Raw genomic sequence first — 24,278 nt, 5'->3', positions numbered from 1 at the left:
TATGCACTACTGAAAGGATAAACTTGAAAATCTTATAATGAATTTATAGGAGAGGAAAAATCTAAAGAAATATGAATTCAGTCCATAAAAAGTTGTCATGGTAAGAATAAGTCTAGCATCTGTGGTATAATGGGAGGAACACAAGGTGTGGAATAAGACTACATGGGTTCAAAGGCCAGCTCTACTATAGTTTCCTGTGTATTCTTAGACAAGGCACTTATTCTCCAGGCCTCTGTTTTATAACCTGTAAAATAAAAATAATAAGATCTACCATACAAAAATTCCTCAAGAATGTAATAAGTGAATTGACTGAAGGACCTAGAACAGTACCTGGCACATAGGAGGTAACAAGTGGATGTTGACTCTGAGTTCAGAGGCCCTTTAGAGGGTATTTCCTACCCAGGGGTGCAGACAGAGCTTGGAGAAACAGAGCAAATGGACTTATCCTTTCATTCACATTGTTCTTACAGAACTTTTTGGTAGCCTGGGAGTGTGGGCTCAGAGTTACAGCACTTGCCTAGTCCTGGGTTCCAACTTTCTTTGGAAACATGCCTGGGATTTGAACCATTAGTGAATCAAAAAATGGTCTTTTTTTTTTTTTTTTTTTTTTTTTTTTGGTGATACCAGGGATTAAACCCAGGAGTACTTAACCACTAAGCTACAGCCACAGCCTTTAAAAAATATATATATATTTTATTTAGAGACAGGGTCTCACTTAGTTGCTGAGACTGGCTTTGAACTTGAGATCCTCTTGCCTCAGCCTCCTGAGCAGCTGGGAGGCTGCCTTTTTTACATGCCTTCACAATGAGCAGGGAGGTGGTGATTTCCTTTTAGGATGATAAAAATAAGGAAAAAAACACAGGGCCTGTAGGGATACCGCAGTTCAAAGATAGACCATCCCAAAGAAACACGAGAGATGCTTCCTTCTAAGTCAGCTTGGTTGCAAAGTATGGAATGTTTGAGAAAGTTTCTGGCTTATGCTTCTACCAGGACTTAGGAAAAGTATCTTGCATCTATAGAATAATGGAGAAACATCTACAAGGAGGGAGTTATCTGGAAGCAGAAATATTGCCTGCTCATGGAAGACAAGATTGCTGAACTAGAAGCTAGAACAAATGCAAGAGACAGCAGATGGGACACCCAGAAATTCAATCAGTGACACAGTAAACAAATATAAAGAAGTCCCCGAGAACTCAGAGAAGGAAAAGAGATTAAAATGAGAGAAAATAGAAGCGCCATGGGGTTAACGGAGGGAGGATCCAGTTGGTTTATTACAAATCTCAAAAGGAAGAAGAGGAGTTGTGGAAAAGCAACAAGCACAGGAAGGCAGGCAGGAAGGACTGAGCGCCTGCAGATGGAAAGGCTGACTCGGGGGCGTTGCTGGAGAGCTGCGTCCTGCCTGGTGGCTGAAGGCACTCAGGCACGGTCTTACCCGGAGCTGTGACTTCCCCGCAGGCTGCGCTGTCCTGAGGGAGTGTGCAACTCTACACCCCTCACAGATGCCCACGTCTGGCATCTGAATGGTAATCATTGGACCCCTCTGCCTCAGATTTACTTCTAGCCCCTTCTGTGGGGGCTCCTGAAGTGGGTAGAGAAAGGAGAGAAAGCCCTCTCCCTTCTATAAGCCTCCTTTCCCTTCTCTGTTCCAAATCTCAGATGGCTGTTGGTGGCAGTGCCTCTGGTCACTCCAACACTCCAGGCATCAATGAGAGGCCTTAGCTTGGTGGGAAAGGAGTCTCTCTTTCTCCTTCCCCAGGGAGATGCCCTGGCTCAACATGATCTGTCCTTGAGGGCACATGCTGGAGCAGAGCCCCAGCACCCATAAATCTATATCAGCTCTTGGGGATGCTGGTAGTTGGCCATGCACGGCCCACCAGCATCCATCCACTGGAGCAGTAGAGGGAAGCCAGATGCATTGTGCCAGGGGTAAGCTGGGTGCTCAGGACTCAGGATGCTTTTGTTTTACAGTCTGGGAACAATGCCGGATACTCAAAATGGGGACTGCGCCAGGAATTCAGCGGCTTATGGGGGACATTTCTAGGGAATGTCCCCAGGTTGTTGACTCCCAAGCTGTAGCCTCAGTGCCTTTCTCCAGCCAGGATCTCCCTTCCCACGCTCCCCATTAGAGTGGCCACCAGGGGGAGCCTGACAGCCCTACCACCTGCAGAACAAAACGCAACTCCTTGCCAACAGTGCCGCTATGTGACTCCTGCCGCCTCCCCTGCCCATCTCTCACCACGAAGTGTGGATTGCTGTTATTTAAGAAAGTCCAGTGTCCTCTAAAAAACGGAAAGGAACAAGGAGGGAGAGGAAACTAAAGAACAAACAACTTGTGGGACATGGCGGACATACATATAAACTAAAGCACACACGGACTGAACAAGGAAAGGATCAGATGGGCACTAAATAATCACCAGGCACCAAACCGTGTAGCTGCAGGCAGGAGTATGTGCCCCTACACCTGGGACAGAGTAACACGTGCCATGGGCTTCCATCGGTCGAGTCCACTTGATCAAACTTCAGCTCTGGTCCTTGCACATCCCACCAACAGGGAGGGCCAATGTTGGGGGGGGGGAGCGAGTGACCTGGGTGTTGTGGGATTCAGGGAGTGAGCCCTCACTTGCACATACTCTATCCCAACCCTCTATCCCATCCCTTCCCTCTGGCTTCTTACTATGTGTTTATAATGGATTTGCTAGACCCTATGGTTAAGCATCTTCATTTGGTCTAAGCCTTTCTGTTCCAAGGCCTCTGAGCTAGCTTAGCTGGTAGTGCTCCTGGAGAGCACGATTCATCAAGGTTATGGCTTGTGAGATGCATTGCCCCCGACCCCTGTAGTCCCGTGGAACTACATATCACTCCTCAAACACACTGTACTTCCTGCCTCTGAGCTTAGGTTCATGCTGTTCCCTCTTCCCCGAATGCCCTTCCCCTTCTATGATTTAATAAACTCCAACTGGTCTTTTGAGGCCAGCACTGGTGTCCCCTTCTCTGGGAAGCTGTCTTCAGCTGTGCTGGATGAATCAGTCACTTGTCATTGGGACTGTTCCAGCACCACAGGGGCTGTACCTTACAGCACTCACTCACAGTTTCATAAGACTTTTCTGTCTCTTTCACCCACTGAACAGTGACCTCCCCAAGTGCAGAGGTCACACCCACTCACCTCTCTTCCCTGGGGCCTCAGGGAAGGAGGGCATTGTCCAGGGGCTTCTGAGAGTGAGGTCAGGCTTGGAGCCTGGGGGTGGATGGGTCCTGGGAGGTGTGATTTTGCTCTAGATATTCCATCCACTTTATCACCATCATAGATCAAAATTTTACTTTCTTTCACAAATGAGTTTATTTTGGTTTCATCTGCTCACTTTCACTGTCTCGATTTGCCACTTCAATGTGTGGTTTTTATTTGATCATTGAAACAAATCAAGGAGGGAGGAAGGTAGGTGTGATCATGTCTCACGAAGTGAGAACCACAAGCTCAGAAAGGTTAAGTGACTTGTCCACGGTCACTCACAGAGCCAGGACTGGGGACAGGGCTAGTGCCTTCAGGTCTAGCCTTCTGGCCAGCCTCAGCACATGTGGCTGTTCAACGATGTAGCCACGAGAGGAAGGAGACCTCATCTACAGTGTAGAGGCTTAGAGGACCTGGTGGACGTGGAACTGTCCTGTGGCCGCTGGCTCTGAGTCGGTCGGTCCATCAAGCACTCCCTTCGTCAGATGGGCCCTGTGTTGGTGGAGGTGTACATGAAGGAGGTGTGGGATTTTGGACACTAAGCACTGTTGTGTACTGTTCTCTAGCACACACACTTGGAGCAGCAGAGAGACTGTGGTTAGAGACACAGCCCAGGTGGAGCTGGGTCCTGATGTGCACGTGGTGAGCTTCAGCAGGCTGGGGACTCGGAGGCTTGAGCTGGTGGGTTGCAGGGAAGAGGAAGGAGGATGGCTGTCATGTGTGCAAGTCACTGGAGGAGAACTGTGCCTGGTGTGGGTGAGGGAAGCTGCATACGGAGGCTTGAAGACTGTCCAGTAGAATCCCAGGCCCTTTGTCCTGGAGGTTGCTCAAACGGTCAGTGTCCCTGGGACCTGCTGTGTGAAATGGTTTTGAAATGTTCTATGTATTCATTTGTAATTAGGAGAAGAAAAATAGTTATTTAAAAAAGAGTGCATAAGGTTTCATTCTTTTAAAAAAAATTTTTTTTAGTTGTCGGTGGACCTTTATTTTTATTTATTTGTTTATATGTGGTGCTGAGAATCAAGTCCAGTGCTTCACACATGCTAAGCAAGAGCTCTACCACTGTGCTATGACCCCAGCCCCAAGTTTCATTCTCAATATGTTTAAAACAGCTTAATACAAAAATAATCTCCATGTGCAAAACAAACCTCAACCAAAACTAAGCAAGAGCAAGCATCCCAACAGACGTAACTCAGGACAAACAAGAAAACAAACATCCGAAGTCTCCAAGGACGAAACCCAGCATCTTTCAAGCCCTGGGGACTGGCCCATCCCAGGGTCCTGGCTATCCCCATGTGGCACGCGATCGCTGGGAAACAGCCTGGTGAAAACAGATTGAGGGCACTTACTTGATCATCTGTGGCACTGTGACCTTGGAATTTTCCTCAAAGGCATTCATCATGAGTCCATTGCATCGGATGTTATCCACACACTGGAAACAGAGGGGACCCCGGGGTCAGAGCCTCAGTCCGTTCCAGGATCCAGGCCCACCAGGAGCTCTGCCATCTTAGGAGCTCGCACGCCCCAGCTTGACATGGGGTCCTCAAGCTTCAGGGGTTGTCCAGGCAAGGACAGGGTGGAGTTGATGAGAGCCTTCCTTGTATTTAGGCTGGAGGTCAAGTCCCATCTGAATGACCTTGAGAGATTGCCTGACCTTCTTTTTTTTTTATGGGCACAACACCTTTACTTTAATTTATCCATTTTATGTGGTGCTGAGGATTGAATCCAGTGCCTCACAAGTGTGAGGCAGGTGCTCTACCACTGAGCCACAATCCCAGCCCTACCCGACCTTATTGAGTCTTAGTTTTCCTGTCTGTGAAATGGGAACGGTGACTCCTTCCTCACTGGGTTGTTTGCAAAATAGAGACATCTGACACTGATCACTCTGCTGCCCACCTCTGAGGTCCAGCATCAAGGACAGGATCAGCTCTATGGTGATCTGGGCTTTCTCTCCTGGGAGGCCTTCACAGCTGGGCCTTCACACCCTCTGCAGGAAAGTGCTGTGCTCTGTTCTCTGCCCTCTGCCTACACAGTGCCAGAGCTCTGAAGCTGTGGATGGTTTTCCACACCACGCATCAATACGTGTGGGGTACTTGTAGGAGGTGAGGCAGCAGGGCGACCCATGATTGCACATTTTCCTCAGCCTCCAAAAAATTCAAAATTGAAGTATTGCTTTGAATAAAAGATCAATCACACAAATAAAACTAAGAGATACATCTCATTTTTCCCTGCCCCAGGACTTCACATTTCTGCCATGACCAGGTTCCTCCTTGGCTCAGGCACATCACAGAACCTTCTGGAGTGTATGAGTGGGGGTGTATGTCAAGGTCACTGAGAAGTGGCAACCAAAAGGCTGGCAGGGTGTCTCCAAGTCCAGACTCCTGATCAAGGTCAGTCCCCCAAAGGAGCTGCCTCACACAGGTGCCTCTCTGACATTTGTGTTTCTTAGCCCAACTTCCCCTCTGGTCACTTAGACTCCCCTTAGTGCTGCAGACTCCAGAGGCAGTGGAGGACCTGGGGAAATGGCCAATGCTGCTCCCAAGGGGAGAGGGGCAGGGGACCCATAACCTTTGGCATCAGCACCATTGCCAGGAAAGCACAGGACCTGTGAGGACCCTCCAGGAGAGCAGCCTGGGCCTTTGACAGTACAGCTCACCGAGATGGGAAAGAGTTGGGCTTGGGGATCCCAGTTTTCTCCAGGGCATGCTAGGACCTTTGAAGACCCACAGGAGAACTGGAAAGAACAGCCCGATGCTATGCATTATCCCACCATGCCTTGCTCTTCTGGAACTGTGAGAGGGGCAGGTAGGTCAGAAGGCAGGCTGGGAGTGGGTGGTCAGGGAAGCTGGGCAGCAAAGAGGAAGGAGAGAGCAAGGGAGGGTCTTTTGGTACGGTGAAGATTCTGCCCTTTCAGGGTGCCCAAACCCCTGACCTATAGGAGGTGGCACCTCCTATAGGGTTTTCTCCCTACAGACAGGAAACACCTCTTCTGCTATCATCTGCTCTCCTAAAACACCCATCCTGCTCTACAGAGAGGACAGCAGGTGCACTGGGAACTGGCTACAGGGAGGGGCTACCCGGATGCTTCTGGAGCCTGAATCCCAGTGCTGCGGACAGTCTCTTTCTAGACTCAGAATCCCTGCTCCTTGTACGTCCAATGCCCACAGACCCTCTGGGTCTGCTGATTATACCCAGGGATGCCTGTGCTTCCTGGTTAATGCTCCAAATAGGATAAATGACCCTGATGTTTGCAGCAGGCAAAGGCCAAAACCGAATCTTCCTCCTGCATAGCCCATACTGGGTTTAATCTTAGGAGGCTGCCTGCAGGTACCCCAGCTCCTCAGGGCCATGTCTCTCTCTCTCCAAACTCTGTTGCAGCTAACCTCCTTGGCTGGTGGTGCCCAGACTTTTCTGTGCATATCAATGATTTGGGGTGTATGAAACTGTAGATTCCCAGGCCACCCACTAGATCTCGGGGAGTGGGGGGAAGCAGAGCCCAGGAATTTGAAGTTTTTAAATCACCTTGCCAGGTGACTCAGATGCAAAGGGATCCCACTTTGCAGGTGACCTAGAAGACTGTGCAAACAGGATGCACTAGCCGAGCTCAGGTTGGCTGAGGCTGTGGACCCACAATGCAGCTATCCCTCTTTCTACCAGGTTCCCAACCAGGTTAGGCATTTAGAGATCACCTGCTCTCAGGAATAGGGGACACTGCTCACCTGGCTGATGTCACTGGTCCACGCTGCCTTCTCCTGTCTGGATGAGGCCACGAGGATGACTGTGAAGGGCGGGGAATCTTTTGGTTCCACCCCAATCTTAAAATCCAAGTGGTCTACGTCTTGACCAGATCCTTTGGCTTCCCGTTGCAAAACATGAAATCGGCAGAGTGAATGTGGGCCCCTTTGGAATTTTACTGGTCCCTGTTTTACCCGCAAGTGGGGGCTCTGTTTTAGGGGCACCAGGACACTGGCTGCTATTTTCAGATTTTTTTTCCCCTTAGACTAGGTGTCACCATTTCAAACATGGAAAAATAATGCCCTGGAGTGCAGAAGTGGCTTACAAGCGCCCAGGGACTCTCCTGGATGCAGATTCCGTCTTCTGGAATCCCTCTGCCCTCATTGCGCCAATGGGGAGAAGAGATCCTGAGGATTTTGCCACGCCCCTCAGCAGGGCTGCTAAAATGGGGCCAGAAGTGTTCTACAGCCTCCTGCTACCCCAAGGTGGTGTGTGGGCCAGCAAGGAAGTTGGACATCTTAAACTTTTATGCATTGGGCTGGTCGTTTAGTTCAGTTTAGAGCTCCCCAGGGCAAAAGTAAATTCTAGGTATTTTTTATTACTGCTCTTCACCTGAAAATGTCCTTGAACTCTTGAGAACTGTTCATTGGAAAGACTAAGGCCGGAGTATGATTCTTTCAATATGGCTACATTAATTGGGAGTGCCCTGAATGGGGTAGAAAGTTGTGGAATGTCTGCTTCAGCTCTGGGCTGCTCTGCTGCTCACTGCCGAGTGACCTTGGAGTGCTGTCCCTGGATTGCCAGGATTCAGGAGTCCTCCTGTACAACGGGACTGGGATCCAGGTCCCTTCCAGTTTTGACACTCAAGAGTTTTAGGACCTCTTGCTGAGCACAGGGGGGCTTGGGGAGCTCGATCTGTGTGGTGACTTGGAGGACCATGCTGGCTTCTCTGAGAAGTGGGGTGTCTGTGTTGCAGGTGGGGGATGCTCAGGGACCCTCCCTAGGCCCAGGAAGGAAAACAGCCTCAGGGCCTCACAGTTCCACTGGAGTCCGGCTGTCCTGTGCACCAGTCACGGCTGACATTAGAGAAGGTAGTGCTGGTCAGAGTGCTCCAGGTAAGTCACACACATTTCCCTTGGGCAGTCACTTAGCTTGGCCCTCAGTGGAGTTGCATGATGTGTCCTGCATGAGCACAAGTCAAGTGGATGTGGAACAACCACCAAGTCCAAGCCCAAGCCCATGCCATGCTGGACTGGGATGCTGAGGAGGTTCAGACCCAGGCCCTCCCTGAGGAGCCCAGTGAGGGGAAGAGCAAAGAGTGCAAGTCCTGCTGGGGTCCTCCCAGGGCAGGGCATCCACAGAGTGTCTCCGAGTCTTGGCTGGGGCCAGTAAAGAAGGGAGATGAGGACCAACTTTGGGAGTGGGTTTATTCTTGTGGGAGTGGAGACCTTATTAAGGATAAATTCATCCCCCTTCCCCTATCGTGTGGAGCCTTCTGCCATTTTATGACACAGCAAGAAGATCCTCACCAGGGGGACCTTGATCTTGAACTCTCCAGCCTCCAGAACCATGAGCCAAATAAGTTTCATGTTTATAAATTTCCCAGCCTATGCTACTCTGTTACAGCAACACAAACAGACTAAGACAGCACCCCGTGAAAATCCCACCCCACCCTTTCCTCTACTGGACAGAAACGGGGCAGGTGCCTCCCTGGACCCTGTGCTCGCAGCCCTGTGAGCCCTTGTGCATGTAGTACATGAGTGTGTTTAAGGGGTGTTTGCTGAGATGATGTGACCCCCAAACTTAACGGCATCAATTGGGTCAAGAAGCCTGGAAGAAACCAAGATGGTGGTTCAAGGTCACCACTGCTGGGCTCCTTGTCTAAAGACCCAGACCCTGGCCCCTCTGCATCCAGGCAAGGGGCTACCACACTTCAGCATCTGCTTTTCCTCCCAACCCAAACCAGCTGGGCCGTGACCCTCCTGGGTGAGCGTGTGTGTCTGTATGAGCACGCACAGGCAACTTGCACACTCACCTTCCTCCTCTGTGCTTTCTGGGTCCTCCAGTAAGGTGCAGTCGATGAGGGATATGACTCCATTCTGAAAAAAAGCAGCAGTTGCCACCTCCAGACCTGGGTGGACGTGCTGGCTCAAGAGTCCTGGCATGTCAGCTTTGGAAGGGGATTTATAGAGAGCGTCCATAGGTACACATACAGATGGGTATGTGTTATATGCCAAGTGGGAATTTTGTTCTGGAAGTCAAAGGACTTTGTATATTTTTTTATTTTTGGCACCCTGGGTTCAATCTCTGGTACCAAATATCTCTAACCTTTTTTAGATTTTTTGTATTTTATTTAGAGACAGGGTCTCACTGAGTTGCTTGGGGCCTTGCTAAGTTTCTGAGGCTGGCTTTGAACTCGTGATCCTCCTGCCTCAGCCTCCTGAGCAGCTGGGGTTATAGGCGTATGCCATCATGCCCGGCCTCAGAAGTCAAAGGACTTTATATATGCAGCCTAATGAAGTGGATGACAGGAGACTGACTCAGAGAGGCCCTCTCTGGATGAAGGCTGAGGTCAGGCTATGGGCAGAGGGGCCAGCTTTGCCCTGCTAGGCCACCTCTTGCCCCTGCAGCATCTCTGAGCTTTACCTTATAGTCATATCTACAGGAGTTTGCAACTCCCTATTCTAAGTCAAAGACCTCATGTTACCAGCAGGAAGAGAGGCTATTCTTATGGACCCATCGCAGGCCTTGTTCTCATTTTACAGACGAGGAAGTGAATTCAGACTTGTCTTGTGCAAGTCACCTGGTCCATTAGCTGGAGGTTTGGGGAACGGATCCCAACCCAACATCTGTTACTCATGTCTAATTTTTAGGAAGACCCACAAAATGCCTCCCATCTTTGAGTGTGTGAGCGCCTTCTGGGTGCGAGAGCCCTTACTATTGAGGGGAGAAGTGACAGAGCCTGTGGTGGTCATAAGCTCCTCCACAGATTGCCACTCCTGCCTTCTGAAGGTGGAGGCTGACGGCCTTCCTCCTGGGTGGGGCGGGTTAGTGATTTGCGTCTAACTACAGAATAAAGCAGAAGCAACGCTGTGCTGTCTAGGGACGGCAGCCTCCTGCGTGCTCTCTGGCTGTCACCCGTTTGGGGAGAAACCAACTGTCTTGTCGTGGGGGGAGGTGCACAAGGGGCCTCCATGGATGCATCATCTCAGAACAGGGTCCCCTGGCCCAGTCAAGCCTTCAGAGCACTGTGGCCCCAGCAGATGTCTTGACTGCAAACCCATGAGGGACCCTGAGCCAAGACCACCTGGGTAAGCCACTCCTGACCGCTGGACCCACAGACCTTCCTGACCTTCAGCTACTCCACTGGGAGTAACTTGTTACACAGCAACAGATAAATAATACAATAACTGACCATAATAGAGACTGGCCATGTGGCTGATCCATATCTCAAATGCTTGGGGCAGTGCCCCTCTGCCACTTGGGAGGCAGAGGGGCACTGCAGAGAGTACAGCGGACTTCCAAGCCATGGGATCTGCTTCTCGCTCAGTCCTTTGGTGGTCTTGGGTGGCTCCCAGACTTGCTGGGCCTTAACCTTGCCAGTGATGTCATTGTGCTTGGTCATCTCGGAAGCTCTAACATTCTCTTACTTGAGGCCCAAACAATTCTTACGATAGTTTTAAGTCTTGCAGATTTGCGACCTCCTCCCTTCAGAAAAAACTTAAGGTGTTTTATTTCCACCTGCATTATTTAAAGAGAGGTGACTTCAATTTTACCTCTTAGCTTTGGGAGGCCATATGGCCTATGTGACTAAAAGCATAGAATTTGCAGTTGGACTCCCTGGGTTCAAATCCCAGTTCTGCCACAGGCTGGCTTCTGTCTCACTTCCTTTGTAGGTTGGGGAAAGTAAGTGTTTGCTTCAGCGGGCCTCTTCTAGGAGTTAAATACACATAAGGATTTGGGGTAGTGCCTGGCCCGCACTAATCATTATGCAAGAGCCTGCTATTATTATTATTACTACTATTACAAGTTCATTATTATACAATTAAGAGTGACAATGGCTGTTACCTATTGAGCATTTATTGTGTACCAGGCATTGGGACTCCTTCACTTAATCCTCATGGCATTCTTGGGAAGTAGGTACTTTCACACTCTTTATGCAGATAAAGAAACTGAGGCTTGGTGAAGTCGTGTGATTTGCCTGAGGTCCCACTAGTACAAGGCAGTGCTGGGACTGAGCAGTACTTTGATTCTATGTTCTTTGTCAATATGCTAAAATTCCTAAACTATAAACAAATAAAACAAAAACTCCTAAATAAAATAAAATTAACCAATGTAAAAGCATGTGCTTTCAGACTTTCTGAGCAGGAAGCTGCCTCAAGGTCTCCAGTGTAACCTGTGCTTGCTGGGGAACGGACCCCTGGCCTGGACAGAGATCTTTGGACTAGAAGCTCCAGAGCTAATAAATAATGAACACTTTCCTTGATACACAATTTGGTTGGAACTGCAGTATTCAATATTGTAAATTAATTTCCCCTTGTGCAGCCAACCAACTAATTTGTTGACATGTTAACAGAAGCAGTATATTCCCGAAGCCCAGGCCTGCTCTAATAGCTCAACAGGAGGTTACGGGCCAGGCACTGAGGGTCCGGAAGAACAGTTTCCCCAATGCTCTGACTTAATTAAAGGAACCTTCTGGCCCTTTCCAGGCCACAGCAGGTTCAGATTTGAAATCCAAGCTGCTTCCATGGGGATGGATGTGGTGTTGGGAGAGACGGTAGCTTCACAGAAACTTGTGCTTCATAATCGAGTGAATAAATTGTGGACACCATTGGCTCACTCACTGCTAAGTCCTCTGCACAATGCCTCTGTGAGGACAGTTGTCCCTGTTCCACAAAGTGCAGGCTTTTCTGGTGTCACACTTGTGACAAAACGGGCCAGCTCCTGAATTTGAATTTAGAACAAAAGGATGAGCATGAACCACTTTGGGGAGCAAAAGATTCCGCCCAAGCTACAGGCCTTACAGCAGAGGTGGTGTTTGAACAGGCCTTGAATAACATGAGGTCAGCCTGGGGAGAAAGAAGGTCATGTATCTGGGTGGACAGCAGGAGCAAAGGCCCTGGGGTCTATGAGGAAGTAGGAGGGATCTGAGATGCTTCTTCCCCTGCACATTTAGGGACAGACTAGGAGTTGGGCATGTGCTGTGAGGTCCTGTGAAGTCCTGTGGGAGTGTGGTCAGCAGCCTCCAAGGGCCACCAGGGCAGTGTTCCTGTGATGGAGGTGAGGGTGGTTCAGAAGGGCACTTGGGACGGTCTGTTTGAGCAACTTTTTGTTAGAGATGAGAGAAAGACTCTGGGCGTTGCTCTGACCCTCAGTCAGGGGTGGTCCTCCACACACACACACCCCACATACACACAAATACACAGGTACATACACACAAATACACACGCACACACACACACACACACCACAAATACATACACACATACAAATATAGATACCCCTGGCTCCTCTGTAGGAGTCTCTGGGGGCTTCCATACTCAACTTCCCATTTCCCATGTTTCTTTTGGTGGAAAATCTGTGTTCTGCTCATCCCAACCCTCAGTTAAGCCGGGCCCTGTGTGCATGCTCTTGTACTCACAGGTCTCTGACACCATCTGAGTCCCCGTCAGGGTCAGTCACAACCCTGTGGTCAGGGTGGAGCCTGCCATGACTGGGGGACCCCCCACCCCGGTGGCATCTCTTACCTTGGTCAGGTGAAGTTTCCCTCCAGAACCTCGGGTACAGATAATGAGATGCTTCGAGAACAGGAAGCACTGTCGCTCGCCCTCTTTCTTTAGGGACAGAGACCCCAGGCGTCCCCGGGTGATCTTGCCCTTTTCCGACATGGGCACCTGGATGAGGGAACCTGTGGATGGAGGAGAAACGCTGAGCCCATCTCCCAGGATGACTGTGAGCCTCTGGCCCTGTTTGGAAGGTTGAGGTGTCAGTGGCAGCTGCAGCGGGACAGGGCCATCCTAGTTCCTGATAGCAAATGCCTGGGGGCTCTCCTCCCAGCCCCTCCCCAGGGCCTGGTGTGTGCTGGGGTGGGGGCGTGATCACAGAAACTATGCAGGGTCCCTTGAACTCCCAGTCAGGGCCAGGGCCTTGGCAGCAAAGGAACACTAGAGGGCACAGCCCATGAGGTGAGACTGAAGGGCTGAGGGTGGCAGGGGCTGAACAAGTGGGGAGCTGGCTGTGGCCCCAGGGGTTAGCAGGTTCCATGCACACCTGCAGCTCCCCGCAGCCACGGCAGACATCACCAATCAGTCAATCATAGCATTAGTTGCAGACCCAGACTGAGCCTTATAGGCCTCACGTTGTGCACTAGGAAGCCATTACTGGGCAGAGCAGGTGGCTGGGAAGAGATCCATTTGCTGTCCCCACTCTGGTCCCACCTCTGTGGGCCTCCCTCCCCACCAGCCTTGGGATTCAGGAACTCAAGGCCCCCTGGCCGGGTCTGACCGGGGTGTGCTTCCTAGCTTCTCTCTCGTCATTGTCTCCCACCTCTGTGACAAACTCTGTTCTAGGTCACATTGTCCTAAATGCCACCCTTGGCCTGGAAAGCCTTCACTCCATCTTGACTTTGAACTCAGTCTCGTCCTTCAGGCTCTGCCCATGCTGCTGCCTGGGCCGACTCTCCCTGGCTGTGCTTTGCTGAGTTCGGCCTCCTGCTTCTGGGATGTCCATCTGGGATGCTTCCCTGCATCTGTCTCTTCCTGACTCTGCACAGGGGCTTCTGGAGGCAGGGGCTCGCTCATTCTCTGTGCAGCCCGGAGCCCCCCGGAGGCCTGGCCTGGACAGGGCAGGTGTCACTGCTGGCTACATGACTCATAAATGGGAAAGGGGTGCTGGCTCCTCCATCCTGTCTGCAAATCCCTCCCCACAGTGCGTGTGTGTGTGTGTGTGTGTGTGTGTGTGTGTGTGTGTGTGGCTTTGGCTCAGGTGATGGAGCAAATTCTTGGTGGGTGAGGGCACGGCCCACTCCAGGAGGGGTCACATTTTGGGTCAGTTCCAAGCCAAGCCCTTTCTGGGGTTCCTTCAGAGAGGCCTACAGACACCATATGGGATGTTTCTTGCATAGAAAGCACCCAGCACAGGTCAGGGAGGCCAGGAGACAGGCAAGTTTGACTCTGGCTCAGCATGTCACAGGGTGAGCCTCGGGAGGGGCAGAGGGGCCACAATGGGTCCAGGGAGCAAAATTCCAAGGACACCAGACCCTTTCCAAGGACAGTAGGGTCAGAGGCAGTTGCATGGGACCAGCGGGAGGCTCTGGAAATTTTTCACAGTCAGAGCCCCTGGGCTGGGTGGATAGGACTCAGGTCCATCTGGAGGCAGCGGTCACCTCCAGAGTGTACAAGCTGGAGCTGAGTCTCCCACAGAACATGGAAGTTGAATGAGATGACCTTCAAATGTCTTGCAGCTCTGACGTTCCTGAGCTGGAAGTCAGAACACTGAGCCAAGGCAAGCTTTCCAGGGTTTGGAGGTAGACTGGGGTGGGCCTGAAGGCAGGGAAGCCCTTCTATCAGGAGATCCACTGTGGATATGGCCTTCCCCATACACAGAGGATGGTAAGGAAAGGACAGGGCGGACCTAGCACCCACCTCCTCTGGGAACTGAGAATGTTCACGACTCAAGGGTGAATGGGTATCTGCCCTCATCCCCTGTCTCATACTTTCTCCCCCCAAAGACATGCCAGGGTTTATAACAGAAACAAGGCCATCTGGGTAGACTCATGTTTACATCTGGAGAGAAGGAAACTGTGGAAACCAATCATCTCTGCCCCTGCAGGTACAGATTCCATCACTCTGCATATAGCAGCCCTGGGAGACTCCACAATCACAGGGGCAGATTTGGGCACAAGGCAGCCAAACCAAGTAGCAGTGTCCCCAAGTGTCACCTCCTTCCAATTGTGGGGCCAACTGGGGGTAGAGTGGGGAGGTGGGGTGCAGACACCATACCTTGTCTCACGAAGGTCTGGCTGGTATCCAGGAGGATCTCGCAGCCTTCGATGATCATGCGCTCGATAGCCAGGTTTTTCCGGATGTTCTCTGTCTCACTTACTTCGTCATGCATTATTCTGTGACAACAGGGGTGACAGGGTCAGAGGAGGGCTACCCCTACTCCCAGGGAGGAGAGAATGCCAGGTCTCTGGCCAGACATAAGAAGAAAGGCCAGCAGTTGGGATTCTCAGGGGGGCCTCTAGGCATGAAGGGGAAGCAGTGTGCATCTGCTGAGCACCCAGTGTGTGCCAGGCACCTTATAGATGCCATCTCAATCTTCTGATAGCCTGAGGAGCCAGGAGTTCTTATTTCAGAAAAAAGGAAATGAAAGCAGCTAGGAAGCAGGCCTGCCAGATTTCAAAGTCTGAGCCATGTAGACCAGAGACAGCAGGCCCAGCCCCAACACCAGGAGGGAGTGGGAATAAAGGGGACATCATTTGTTCATTATCTTGCCCTTCATCAGTTATTCTTCTAACTCTCATTCACAGAACAAATAAAGTTCATTCCTGTCTCAGGACCTTTGCATTTACAGTACCCCCTCCCCCCAAATATTCTCTGCATATTTTTTTCTTTTTAATTTTATTTCATTTTCTCCCCTGGATTGAACCCAGGAGTGCTCTACCTCCGAGCTACATCCTCAGCCCTTTTTGAGACAGGGTCTTGCTAAGTTGCTGAGGTTGGTCTCAAACTTGCAATCCTTCTGACTCAGCCTCTGGACTTGGTGGGATTATGTACCGCCACACCTGGCTCTTCTGATTTTTATATGGTTGTCTCTTTAATGTTGCTCAAATCCTGGAATGGCTATTTTTCTGTAGTGCCTGGTAACCCAGCTGGCTCAGTGAGAGACTGGTTCCAGCTTGCTTCCAAGGGCTCTGGCCTTTCTGGGAAGGAACCACTTTCATTTGACCCTGTTCTGACTCCTGCAACACACATAATTTCCAGTAGATGGCGCCATTTAACTGCTTTTTTAAAACAGCATTGGTGGGAAAAGGTGGGTGTTTGCGGACAATATTGCTTTGCCTTATTCCTAGGATTCTTAGGAAAGTAGTGAGTAATTTGTGTGTGTGTGTGTATGTGTGTGTGTGTGTGTGTGTGTGTAGGGGGACTCTGAAAAAGTATTCTATTTAGGCTAAGAAGAGCACAAAGTCTTTTGTCTGCAGTTGACTGAAATCCTACAGTATTAAGACAACCCAGGGGCAGGTTAATAAGTGTGGCTTATGGAGTTCTCGCAAAGGGGTCATCTGGGTTAAACCTCACAACGATGAAAGATGACAGTCCTTGAGTGGGATCGGTGATGCACTGAATCAGCACGACCTTGAGCAAATTACTCAAGCCCTCTGATCCTTAGTGACCTCAACTGTAGGATGCTGGGGTGCAGATGGAAGAGAGAGTATTTCAGGGACCATCCCTGAGCCACTTGATGGGTGCTGCAGGCAAGGGCAGTGGTCACTGTCTCTGTTACCACCAGTGGAAAATAAATATCAGTTATTATTTTTTTTCCTGGCTTAGGACTTGCAAATCAGGCATAAACTTCAGTCCATGGTTTATCAGACTGGGGCATCAAATGGGGTCTTTTCTTCAGGAGCTTCAGTTCCCTCCTAGAGATGGACTCCATTTTGAGAGGAGCCAGTGGTAATGAGATCTCTTGGGGCAGGTGGGGGTTTTGCTGGGGCAGCTGTATTTGGTAAAACTTAAAGGGGAGATTTCAAAATAGCAAAACTCAATTTTCCTGTAGTGTAAACTGTAGCTGGTGAGGGTAAGTGCTGCCAGGCTGGGATTTATGCTGGAGACCCTGGGTGTGCATAGCGAGAGAGCTCTGGGGGGCTCCTGGGGAACTGGAAGTGATGCCTTGGGATATTAGTCAGGATATAGGGGTTCAGGATAGAAGGAAGAATGAAGGCCCAGTCCCTAGAGGGGACCAGTGTTTCTGAGCATGGCTGGGAAGGGGGTTGGCCATCTGCTGGCTTCCGGCTGGTCAGGGAGCTTTCCTTAGTGCACTATGGGGGGGCAGGGAGAGGATGATGAAAGGGCTATTGTCATGGTGATATGAAAACACTCATATATGTCACTAGGGCTGGATTCTGGGTCAGGCATAGGTGGAGGAAAGCAAGCAGGCTGCATACCCAGGACCCGGGGGAAAGGGGATCAGGGTCTTAGACCTTGTGCCGCCTGTACCCATTTACAGCAAGGCAGGGCATTCTGCAGCAATGGGAAGCCCCACTGCCTTATGAGAGTCCTAAGCCCTCGCCCGTGGACAAGGGCGTGCAGGATTTGGGTCCCTGGGCACTGTCCTTTCTTACTTTCCGCCAATGGTTTTGTTCCTCTGCAGGTACATCCCGATGACATCCTGGCCCTGATTCTCCACCCCGAGTCTGGAACTCAGCTGGGTCTTGGAAAGATCAGGGTGAAGCCTGCACCCTGGTCCAGACTGGTCCTCTCTCTACCCAGCTGGGAGCCTTGGTTTGATTGGTGCTTGGCCCCCTGCTGAACTCAGGAAGCTGTCAAAGGACTGAGGGACCCACCCACTGCAGACCAACCTCCTTTGCAGCCTCTGCCAGTCCTTGGGCTCCACCAGTGGAAACCTTGGGGAGCCCTGGGACTCAGTCTTTGGTTCTCATGTTTTTCTCCCTAAGCTTACTCAGTTGGCCATCTTACCGGTACTGTGACTTTAAATCCCATCTCTAAGCTGATGACTGACAATTTCTCTTGCTTTCAACCCCAGACTCAAATACCCCTCCCCCTTACCATCTGCATGTGGATATCACATCAGCATCTCAAGTTCAAGGTGCTCCCCAAGGAGGCTCCTGAACCCTCGCCCCCCACCGCAAGTCTGCCCCTCCTGCAGTTTCCTCCATCTCAATGAATAGCAACCCTACCCTCTGGATGCTCATCCCAAAGTTCTGGAATCACCCTTGACTCCAATCTTTCACTGACCTCTCCCTGTCTAATCAAGAAATCCTTGGTTCCATTTTCAGGCTACATCTAGAATTTGACTCCTCCCAGCCTCCATGGCCACCGCCTGGTGCAGGGTGTCATCACCTGCTGCCTGAGGTCTTGCAGAGCCTCCCTCTGGCCCATCTGCTCCTCCTCTTGAAGACAAAGATCCCTTTGGGACTTCAGGGGCTGAGAGGGGGCCAGGTGAGGGACTCTGAATGGAGGACCAGGACCTCTGGAATTGGACAAGCCATGGGCTTATCCACTGCTGTCACCACCTGTGGTTGACTGGGGCCTTGGGCACATGAATGCCTGTCACCCAGGACTCCCTCTGGGGCTCCTGCCACCACAGGATTTGAAATGCTGACAGTGGAGGACAGAAGAAATGGGCAGAGTCTCTGGGCAGCTCCTTCTTCTGGGAGATGAGCCCAAGGGAGTGCGCAGGGCCCTTCCTCAGACCCCACCTGTGCCAGGGACAGAGCCCCACTTGTGCCATCCCCACCTAGTGACCACCGAAGCTTGAGCTGCTGACCCCAAAGGACACTCCAAGTGACTCAGTTTGGAGGTGTTCTCCCTCAGATCCCGACCTGAGGCCTGAGGGTCCACCTCAGCAGCACCCCGCCCACTGTCGGGTGCCTATGGCAGGGGCTCACCTGGACAGCTCCTCCAGTTTGGACTTGGCATAATCCAGGCTGTTGCGCTCCACGTGTTCATGTGGTGTGTGGGCCAGGAGCTCGTGCAGCGTCAGGATGTACCTGGGGATCTGCGGGCATCAGGGGAGAGGACGGGGGACAGGGAAGTAGCCGGGGGTGGAGCAGAAGAGCGGTGGAGCAGGCAGCAAGACACAGCGATGAAGCAAGAGAGAGACAGAGGTGGAAAAGCGAGAGACAGGGATGAAAAGAGAAAGAGGCAAAAATAGTCCTTTCAGTGCAGGGTGCTCCCACAAGCTGACCACAGATGCGCTCTGACCCCAAGGCGCCTCTGCGGCCTGGTCTGGGCTCCGCTCTGGCAGAAGGCAAGACCTGGGTGATAGGCTTGGGAGCCAGGTGGGAAGGGCCCCTCAGGGCTGTCTCTGGGAGCTGCCCCCTCACTGCCCGCGTGGACAAGCTTGCTCTCACTGCCAGGGTTGGGGGTGGCCCTACTCCAACCTCCAGCCAGGGCGGAGGTGTGTGCCGAGGACTCTCTGAGCTGCAACCTTCCCAGTGTGGCTCCCAACGCCTCCTGCTTCCCCCAGCGCGCCCCTCGACGGCAGGCCTGGGCAGCCACCTGGAACATGGGGTAGGTGAGGAAGGTCTCCAGGGTCCTCTCCTCGCAGTCGGGCTTGGCCTCGTAGTGCTTCAGCAGCTTGTCGAAGTCGCGGTTCTGCTTGCAGTGGGCCAGGATCTGGAGGCTGTACTGGTGGTTGCGCACAAACTCTTGGTAGATGTTGAGCATGGGCAGCAGGATATCGAACAGGTCAGCTGGAAGGAGGGCGGGGGTCAGGGGGCGACCGAGGGCACCTTTCGGGGGCCTATCCTGAAGGTCCTTGGCCCACCCATACCCTCCAGAGGTCGGGGCCAGGGTTAAATCCACACTACAAAGAGATCCTTGCCCTTGGGGGTGACTCATCGCTCTGCCCTCCTCAGGACCAGAGAGGTGGGCTCAGCTCTGGGATCACGTTAGAGTCACAGATGTTTAGAGACATGGCTGTCTATGTGACACCTGTGACTGGGGAGTCAGAGAGGGCAGGGCTAGGCCTGCTGTCAGGTGTGGCCTGCACCCCGCTTCAGGACCCAGGTGCTCAACCCCCGTGACCAGGAGTGCCGGTGGCTGGGTTCTCCTCTGGGAATCGCTTTCAGCTGAAGGAAGCTGCCTTGCCCAGGGCCTGCGCCATCCCATGATCCAGGAAGGGGTGATACCTCTGCATGGCGGCCTGGCTCCTCTCTCTGCCCGTCTCACATCCTCACTCACCTACCCCTGTCATTGCTGCGGGTGCTCCCAAGAGCCCTCCCTGGGAACCCTGCGGTCTCTGACAGAGCGAACCACCTGAAGTCACAGGTGAGTCGGAACTAGCCTGGAGCTGGGTCTCCTGACTTCCCCATTCCACACCTCTTCCCTGGGTCTCTGCTCCTCCATCAGGCCTCGTCCTAGGACCTCCCAGGGTCAATGGGTGGGGTCCCTTCTGGTCCATTCTACCTTGGGTATAGACCTTGCCCTGCTAGACCCCAAGTACCAACCATTCTCCTTAAACCTGCCCTCCCAGATTTGCCGGGTTGGGCTGGAGCCGTGTGGAATTCCCCTATGAACTGGGTGTCCGGCCAAGGGATCTATGGGACAGCTCCTGGAGCAGGTGCCTCACTGCCTGGGAGAGTGTCTGCTGCCATGTGACTGCAGGAGAGGCAGGCCCTGTCCTTCTGGAGATGCTTCCTATTTGGAACCCAGGGAAAAGCAGGGGTGTTTGCTTTTGAGAAACACAAAAGGAGTGCCCGCTGCCCCAGAGGCCTCCTGATGGAGGCTTGGAGAGGGCGTCTGGTCCGTGGCAGTGACCTGCACAACCTCAGTTGACTTGTCCCCTCCCTGAGCTGGTTTCCTGTCTCCAGAGTGGAGATGCCTTCAACACCCACCTTTACCTACCAAATTGGGGAAATGTCAAAAAAAAAATTAAAAAATAATGCCTGGTGGGGTCACTGGAGCAGGACCAGGTCCTGCTGTCCCTCACTCCAGGTACCCAGGCAATGCAAGTCTTCTTGGACTGCAGGTAGACAACAGGGTCGAAGCCAGAGCCTTTAACATATTTATACCTTTCATTTCAGTGATTCTACTTCTGGAAACCTATTCCAAGGAAATGGCCTCTAAGATAGAGAAAACTTCATGTGCAGGGACAATTATGTCTGAAAATAACAATTTGGAACAACTCTAAAAGTCAACAACAAGAGCCAGGTGCAGGGGATGATGGTCACATTCAGGGGATACTGGAGCATTATATGGCCATCAAAAATCTTTTGGCACAAGAAAGCGCTTCTGTTACAATGTTAAGCCAAAAAAAAAAAAAAAAAAAAAGGAAAAAGAAAATATAAAACAACTCTGTAAGAGTCATACTCTATAATTCATCATGTATGTTTGCAATTATGTAAAATGGGGGAAAAAAACCCTTAAGATTTATGCACAGAAGAAAAACACCGGAGTGTTTATAGTGGTTATCTTTGGGAAGCAGACTTATGGGTGATATTTTTAAGCTTTTTCTACTTTTATGGGTTTTCAAATGTTCTCAAATGGTTATGTGTACATTCTTTTTAAAAAAAGGGAAAAGTATATTACTAAAAATATATTACTTCCTCCTAGAAATATGGCTTTTGACAACTTGTCTTTCTTCTTCCACCACCACCGAGGGCGTCTGGGTTTGCCGGGAGACACTCTGTGACACTCTGTAAGGACAGAGCTGCCCCCACCTCGAGGGGAGGCACCAGGAGGGGGATTGACTGGGGCATCTTTGAGGGCTGGCTACTCACCCAGGACCAGCGTGGGCCAGCTGGAGATGCGGGCCTTCAGGCCTTGGTAGAAGATCTGATGCAGAAACATGATGGTTTCACTGAAAGAGAAAGCACAGTGTGAACCCTCAGAGCTCCTGCTAGTCCCAGCCATGTGGCACTCTGCAGTGACACTTTTCTCAAATGAGACTTTCTGTGAGAACTCCATCAGCTGGATGGACCTTACAGAATGTGAGGCCCAGTGCCAGATGAACCCAGGGTCCTTGTGAAAAAAGGACTAAGCACCTCAAGATGGAACTGCAGAGTGTTCAGCCAAGCAGAGGGTCACGCACCTGTGAAGCCGGCGGAGGTGGGGGCTGCTCTGGCCCATGGCCTCTGAGTCTCCTCAGACCCCCACCTGCTGGGTGCCTCCTGGGATATCTGGAGGGACCCAGGGCTCCACAGTGTAGTGGACCCTGATGATGTGAAGATTCAGGGCGTGGGACCCACACAGGGCTCAGACCTGTCAGTCACGCGACCCTGAGTGAGGCGCTTCCCGTCTCTGAAACCCAGGTCCTTCTGGGTAAAACATGAAGGTGAAATGAAGAAGCTCCTGCAAATGATGGGGGGATGTGAGTGCCTGGTACGTCGTAGGTGCTGGGCAAACGCTGGCCCCTTTTTGGAAATTGAAGTTAGAGAAGCCAAAAGACCCTGCTTGGGCACCACACAGTGTGCCCTGGGCATAGGGTGTTCCTATTGGCAACTCAGCCCTGGTGGGGAACAGCCCCTGAGCCCTCTGTGGGTATCGCGTTGGTTTTGGCCTTCCCTGCCTCTTTCTGTGCCCACCTCTCCCCTAGCAGCTGGTCCCAGAGCACAGCCTGAGCCCTCTTCTGCCAGAACAGCTTGTGAGCACAGAGAGAGCACCAGAAGGAGGCTGTTCTGCTGCCGCGTGGGGCAGGCGCCCTTCACCCTTCCAAGCAGTCCTGCCTTCTCACCTCCTCTCACAGCTACCAGCTCTAGCTCCTAACGCCTGGAGACCTGGGGCTCTCCCCAGCATGTCTGGGAACTTCGTAGTGTACCCCATTTATGGATAGAAAAACTGAGGCTCAGAGAGGGAGAGGGAAGGCCTTGAGGGTCAGAGGCAGTCCTGGGCCTCCGGGCCTGTCTCCCTCTCCCTGGAATGTTCTCATCTTTGCCACATTTTCCACAGATGTGCTCTCTGCTCCCTTCCTGCTCTGTCTTCCCCAGGACTGGTGGTTTCCATCTTGGAGGGCAGTCCCTGGATGCTGTCCTGTCTCCCAGCAGTCTGTGCTCTGACAGCAACCGGCATCCCCAGGTCTCCTTGTCTCAGCATAAGAGCAGGCAGGGAGGTGCTGAGAGAGCGGAGGCCCCGAGCTGCAGAGAGGTGGAGGAGGCTGCACAGAGGGGCCCTGGGGGTTAGAGGCTCGTGACCCAGAGGGCTTGAAATGTCCTGTGCGACCTGCTCTGTAGAAAGACCAAGTGGGGTGGGTAAGAAGGGGCCAGGGAGAGAGAGAGAGAGAGAGAGAGAGAGAGAGAGAGAGAGAGAGAGAGAGAAATAGAACAAACAAGAACACAACATCTCCAGGCTGAAGGGCAAAGCTCGGAATACCACGTATTCCAGAGAATGTACAGAAGGAAAGGAAAACTTAGAAGACTGGCCCCCCCTTTTTAAACTAAGTAGAGAACACTTTTCAAGTTCTCATTTCAAAAGGTGAACTTATCATTATTGTGACTTGTCTGTCACCTCCCTAAGGTTCCAAGAAAAAAGGGTCCCTTTAGAGACAGTAATACTCAGCAAGGTTACTTTCCCTCTGGGGTGGGCCTCAAACTGGACTGTTAAATGGACAAACTTGTACCAATTTTAAGATTTTTTTTTGACCACCTGTGAAAACCTTTCAAGACCAAGACACTCAGTCAGGGATGCAGGAGAGTATAGAGGGAACAAAACAAAGAGCATCTTCCACGATAAACAAAAGTTAAAAGAATTTACAAATACAAAGCCTGCACTTCAAAACATTCTCAGCAAAATATTTTGTGAGGAGGAAGTGAAAAGCAATACAAGTCAGCAAAGGGAGGAACTACCCTAAAGGAAAAGCCAATCAAAGGAGAAACCAAGTCAGGTTAAAAACCAAAAAATAAGCCAAAATGACCAGGAATACAAATCATATCACAACAATAACCCTGAATATTAATGGCCTAAACTCAATAATCAAAAGACACAGACTGGCAGATTGGATTAAAAAGAAAGACCCAACAATATGCTGCCTTCAAGAGACTCATCTTATAGAAAAAGACATCCACAGACTAAAGGTGAAAGAATAGGGAAAAACATACCATGCAAATGGACTCAGTAAAAAAGCAGGGGTCTCCATCCTTATATCAGATAAAATGGACTTTAAACCTAAGTTAGTCAGAAGGTATAAAGAAGAACATTTTATACTGCTTAAGGGAAGCATAAATTAGCAAGACATAACAAACATAAATATTTATGCCCCAAACAATGGAGCATCTATGTACATCAAACAAACCCTTCTCAATTTTAAGAATCAAATAGACCAAAACATAATAATAGTGGGGGACTTTAACACACCCCTCTCACCACTGGATAGATCCTCCAAACAAAAACTGAACAAAGAAACTATTGAACTAAATAATGCGATCAATGATATAGACTTAATGGACATCTACAGAGTATTTCATCCATCATCGAGTGAATACACTTTCTTCTCAGCAGCTCATGGATCCTTCTCCAAAATAGACCATATGCTATGCCACAAAGAAGCCACTAGTAAATACAAAAAAATAGAGATACTACCTTGTATCCTATCAGACCATAATGGAATGCAATTAGAAATCAACGACAAAATAACAAAC

General features: G+C 51.0%; 1 protein-coding gene across 3 annotated transcripts in view; it reads right to left on the bottom strand.

Annotated features, from left to right (window-relative positions):
• Positions 1–24,278, bottom strand: part of Rasgrf1 (Ras protein specific guanine nucleotide releasing factor 1) — a 111,892-nt gene that overhangs the window by 36,211 nt on the left and 51,403 nt on the right. For all 3 annotated transcript variants that reach the window (XM_047542043.1, XM_047542041.1, XM_047542042.1), the window contains exons 6-13: positions 21,426–21,505; positions 19,204–19,397; positions 18,591–18,700; positions 14,962–15,080; positions 12,709–12,869; positions 8,997–9,060; positions 6,946–7,082; positions 4,576–4,658 (exon numbers count right to left, since the gene is read on the bottom strand). In XM_047542043.1, the coding sequence (XP_047397999.1) occupies positions 4,576–4,658; positions 6,946–7,082; positions 8,997–9,060; positions 12,709–12,869; positions 14,962–15,080; positions 18,591–18,700; positions 19,204–19,397; positions 21,426–21,505 (948 nt within the window). The remainder of the gene's footprint in view (positions 1–4,575; positions 4,659–6,945; positions 7,083–8,996; positions 9,061–12,708; positions 12,870–14,961; positions 15,081–18,590; positions 18,701–19,203; positions 19,398–21,425; positions 21,506–24,278) is intronic.

Source organism: Sciurus carolinensis, chromosome 2 (assembly GCF_902686445.1).
Source record: "Sciurus carolinensis chromosome 2, mSciCar1.2, whole genome shotgun sequence".
In the NCBI taxonomy this organism is placed as follows: Eukaryota; Metazoa; Chordata; class Mammalia; order Rodentia; family Sciuridae; genus Sciurus; species Sciurus carolinensis.
This window is presented reverse-complemented; position numbering and strand designations above follow the sequence as displayed.